Here is a 5,000-nt window from a genome sequence, read left to right as displayed (position 1 = left end):
TTTTTTCTGTGTTTACAGCAGCTACGAGAGCACATCTATGGCACCAGGGAGGCCTCAAACCATCAGTATAACGCCGGTTTATAATGTTAATGAACATTATCATCAAAACACAAGTTCCCAAAATCTTGTGCCCGAGAATATTGTAAGGAACATGCGAGAACAGGAAGAAAGTATTCTTGATAAAATGGAGTACCAGTTGATAAAAGGAATAATGAGGAGAGTACTGGCATCGCACACAAGGCGATTACAGTCTCTGGTTAAGTTAAAAATACAGCCTGAAGTACAGCCTGGTGTACAGTCTGAAGTACAGCCTGGTGCACAGTCTGAAGTACAGCCTGGTGCACAGTCTGAAGTACAGCCTGGTGCACAGTCTGAAGTACAGCCTGGTGTACAGTCTGAAGTACAGCCTGGTGCACAGTCTGAAGTGCAGCCTGGTGCACAGTCTAAAGTACAGCCTGGTGTACAGTCTGAAGTACAGCCTGGAGTACAGCCTGAAGCACAGTCTCTTGAAGGCATAACAGGACTTGAGGACACTGCCAGAGTGAAAGTTACAACCACAAGAAAAGGAGAAAAAGTGCAGAGAAAAGCATCAGAAACAGTCAAAACCAATAAGAGAGAGAAGGTTGATCCATACCTTCATGGGTCACATGAAGTGGTAAGCGACCCCTCACAGTACCAACAAGACACCCATCTTCTCACTCCCCAACTGGAATCTTCACCCAAAAAAGTTCTCCTTTACACGACATTCTTCGGCCGGAAAAGCTGGAAAGATCTCTTGGGGAACCGGACTGACCTAAGCCTGTGTCCCACAGCCAACTGCGTCTTCACCCACAACGTCTCTGAGGCCTCCGTGGCAGACGCCATCATCTTCCACGCCTTTGATTTTCACCCAAGAAATGTGCCGGAAGTTCGACATGCGCATCAGCGTTACATCTGGCTGACGCACGAGTCTCCTGGCCTCCTCCGCGACGCAGTCAACGCCAGTTCTGAAGACGGTGGTTTCTTCAACTGGACCAGCACCTACCACAGGGACTCAGACGTCTTCCTGCCCTACGGTGGACTCGTGTCCTTGTTAGGTAAGACAATGCTTCACCTTAATCACATACAGTATTATTTGTTTTAGGGCCAACATTAAATATTGAATGTTCCACCAATAGTTGCTAAAAGTTCTATCAAATTTGATGGATGGTATTATAACAGTGATTGTAAGACTTGTAGGAACACTAAGATTGTGTTAAACAATCATCTAATCATCTAGGAAATAACCCCTGGATGACGACGTGAATTATTCCAGAGACACGTACGCCAGCCCGCTCCGGCCTCCTGGACACAGGTGTGACGTACCAGCTGTACATGGACAGTTTAGGAGGCGAGGAGCAGCTCGCAGGCACCTTGGAGTTTGATCCTGTGGGTAACTGGTCCGCCTTCCTGTCTCGTCCCAAGACAGTGGCTTGGATGGTCTCCCATTGTCATACCCTGTCTGGTAAGTTGCCCCAACATAAGTAAGAACATAAGAACAAATGTAACTGCAGAAGGCCTACTGGCCCATACGAGGCAGCTCCTATCTATAACCACCCAATCCCACTCATATACATGTCCAACCCGCGCTTGAAACAATCGAGGGACCCCATCATGACGCCCAGCATGCTGGCAACATAACATAGGGTCACAGGCTATAGCATGTATGGTTTTGGGGTAGACGGTAGAGCGACGGTTTCGCGTCATGCAGGTTGGCGTTCAATCCCCGACCGTCCAAGTGGTTGGGGCACTATTCCTTCCCTCCGTTCCATCTCAAATCCTTATCCTGATCCCTTCCAAGTGTTATATAGTCGTAATGGCTTGGTGCTTTCCCCCCTGATAGTTCCCTTCCCTTCCCATGCATCATTCAAGATGCCATTTTTAGTACTGACCTATTGTAGCAAAACCTATCTTTCCTGCCCACACTGGCAGGCAGGAAGCTCTTGTACTGACCTATTGTAGCAATACCTATCCTCCCTGCCCACACTACCAGGCAGGGAGCTCCAGTACTGACCTATTGTAGCAATACCTATCCTTCCTATCCACACTGCCAGGCAGGGAGCTCCAGTACTGACCTATTGTAGCAATACCTATCCTTCCTATCCACACTGCCAGGCAGGGAGCTCCAGTACTGACCTATTGTAACAATACCTATCCTTCCTGTCCACACTCCCAGGCAGGGAGCTCTTGTACTGACCTATTGTAGCAATACCTATCCTTCCTGCCCACACTCCCAGGCAGGGAGCTGTATGTGAAGGAGCTGCAGCAGTACCTGCAGGTGGATGTCTACGGCGCGTGCGGGCCCCTGGCGTGTGGCAAGTCTCACCTTGACACACACTGCTACGAGCACGTCCTCAGACCCAACTACAAGTTCTACCTCTCCTTTGAGAACAACTTGTGCGTCGACTACATCACAGAGAAGGTGAGACGCTAACCTACTTTTCCTAATGTGTGTTTTTGCGCTACAATCACCAGCGTAGAGAATAAGTTACAATAACAGGGTTGAAATTGATTGATTGATTGATGAAGATTAAGCCAGTCAAAAGGTGGCACGGACATGAATAGCCCGTAAGTGGTGGCCCTTTTAAGCCATTACCAGTATCAAGAGCTGATACTGGAGATCTGTGGAGGTGCGACTGCACCCAGCGTGACGGGAGATGTCTCCCGGACCAAATGGTGAGGTGATGAGGAATGATGATGAAGATTTAAGCCACCCAAAAGGTGGCACGGGCATGAATAGCCCGTAAGTGGTGGCCCTTTTGAGCCATCTGTGGAGATCTGTGGAGGTGCGACTGCACCCTGCGTGACGGGAGATGTCTCCCGTGATGGTTGAAACAAGTAACCCAGACTATATATGAGTGACGACGTTTCGGTCCCTCTGGACCCTTGGTACAGAGGGTTCGGTCCAGAGGGTTCGGTCCAGGAGGGACCGAACCCTGGTCACTTACATTCCATGTCCTGGTTGAGTTATTAAAATTATCAATATTTATAAGGACTATTCTGGCTGCTCTTCGATTTTATTATAGAGAACCTTATAGTTAGTTTAAATAATTGAAGTTAGTCTGAATCTTCTGTTTGTCTTGTGTATAATTAGGCACGGACTCCAGGCTGGTGCTGCATACTCTAGGTCTGACATATGTTGGTATACAAGGTTCTGAATGATTTCTTACACAAGTTTGTAAAGGCACTTCTTATGTTAGCCAACCTGGCATATGTTGCTTATGATATATGTTTAATGTGGGCTTCAGAGGACAGGACCGGAGTAATATCAACCCCCAGATCTTTCTCCTTGATTTTCTTAAGGATTTCACCTCTCAGATTGTACCTCTTGCTCGCTCCACCTATTTCCAGTGTGTGTGTGTGTACTCACCTATTTGTACTCACCTATTTGTGCTTGCGGGGGTTGAGCTTTGGCTCTTTGGTCCCGCCTCTCAACTGTCAATCAACTGGTGTACAGATTCCTGAGCCTACTGGGCTCTATCATATCTATATTTAAAACTGTGTATGGAGTCAGCTTCCACCACATCACTGCCTAATGCATTCCATCCGTTAACTACTCTGACACTGAAAAAGTTCCTTCTAACGTCTCTGTGGCTCATGTGGGTACTCAATTTTTTCCTGTGTCCCCTTGTTCGCGTCCCACCAGTGTTGAATAGTTCATCCTTGTTTACCCGGTCGATTCCTCTGAGGATTTTGTAGGTTGTGATCATGTCTCCCCTTACTCTTCTGTCTTCCAGTGTCGTAAGGTGCATTTCCCGCAGCCTTTCCTCGTAACTCATGCCACTTAGTTCTGGGACTAATCTAGTGGCATACCTTTGGACTTTTTCCAGCTTCGTCTTGTGCTTGACAAGGTACGGGCTCCATGCTGGGGCCGCATACTCCAGGATTGGTCTTACATATGTGGTGTACAAGATTCTGAATGATTCCTTACACAGGTTCCTGAACGCTGTTCTGATGTTAGCCAACCTCGCATGTGTGTGTGTGTGTGTGTGTGTGTGTGTGTGTGTGTGTGTGTGTGTGTGTGTGTGTGTGTGTGTGTGTGTGTGTGTGTGTGTGTGTGTGTGTGTGTATAAATACACACACACATATACGTGTACTGGGGAAGAAGAGAAGAGAATCAATATCACGCACCAAAAATGCTCCTGCCATTCTATCCATCTCTCATCCTCCTCCCCCTCTCATCCTGGCGCCTGCTACGGTACTCCCCGTGGTCCTGGCAACGGTACAACAGGTGTGGTACCCACTGCACCACGGGCTGGTACCCGTAGTGTACGGGGGCGCCCAGTACCACCAGTTCCTGCCTCCTGGCTCCTACATCGACGCCACCAACCTCGCCCCCCGCCAACTGGCCTCACTCCTCTCCAGGTTAGTACAGTTACCCATCCAATCTCTGTTTTCCTTACTCATCTTTATCACCTTCGGGACAAAATTAAATATATAGATATTTATATATCTATATATAAAGATATTAATAGGGTATTAAAAGTATCAACACAAGACAGAACACGAAACAATGGGTATAAATTGGATAAGTTTAGATTTAGGAAAGACTTGGGTAAATACTGGTTCGGTAACAGGGTTGTTGATTTGTGGAACCAATTACCGCGTAACGTGGTGGAGGTGGGGTCCCTGGATTGTTTCAAGCGCGGGTTGGACAAGTATATGAGTGGGATTGGGTGGTTATAGATAGGAGCTGCCTCGTATGGGCCAATAGGCCTTCTGCAGTTACCTTTGTTCTTATATAATAAACAAACTAACCCTAATATCTCCCCCTGTGGCGCCCCCTCCAGCGTGGCGGCCTCTGAGCAGCTGTATGCACGATACCACCTGTGGAGGCGGTACTGGAGGGTCACCTACTACCCTCCGCTCTGCGAACTCTGCCACAAACTCCATAACGACCCGACCACCTCCAGCCTCGTCCCCCACCCCGCCAACTGGTGGACCGCCGTCAACAACTGTACTACCCGCTACCCGCTCGACCA

At 48.2% G+C, this 5,000-nt stretch overlaps 1 protein-coding gene across 1 annotated transcript in view; it reads left to right on the top strand.

Moving 5' to 3' along the window:
• The window catches only part of LOC123746439 (alpha-(1,3)-fucosyltransferase C-like), an 11,972-nt gene that overhangs the window by 6,048 nt on the left and 924 nt on the right, over positions 1-5,000 (top strand). Inside the window, exons 2-6 of the mRNA XM_045727966.2 lie at positions 1-1,076; positions 1,295-1,483; positions 2,256-2,440; positions 4,250-4,383; positions 4,809-5,000. The exon at positions 1-1,076 is cut by the window's left edge and continues 1,249 nt beyond it; the exon at positions 4,809-5,000 is cut by the window's right edge and continues 924 nt beyond it. Of these exons, the coding sequence (XP_045583922.1) occupies positions 1-1,076; positions 1,295-1,483; positions 2,256-2,440; positions 4,250-4,383; positions 4,809-5,000 (1,776 nt within the window). The remainder of the gene's footprint in view (positions 1,077-1,294; positions 1,484-2,255; positions 2,441-4,249; positions 4,384-4,808) is intronic.

This window comes from Procambarus clarkii, chromosome 90 (genome assembly GCF_040958095.1).
Source record: "Procambarus clarkii isolate CNS0578487 chromosome 90, FALCON_Pclarkii_2.0, whole genome shotgun sequence".
Lineage (NCBI taxonomy): Eukaryota > Metazoa > Arthropoda > Malacostraca > Decapoda > Cambaridae > Procambarus > Procambarus clarkii.
Note: the sequence above shows the minus strand (reverse complement) of the source record. Positions and strands in the feature narration are given on the sequence as shown.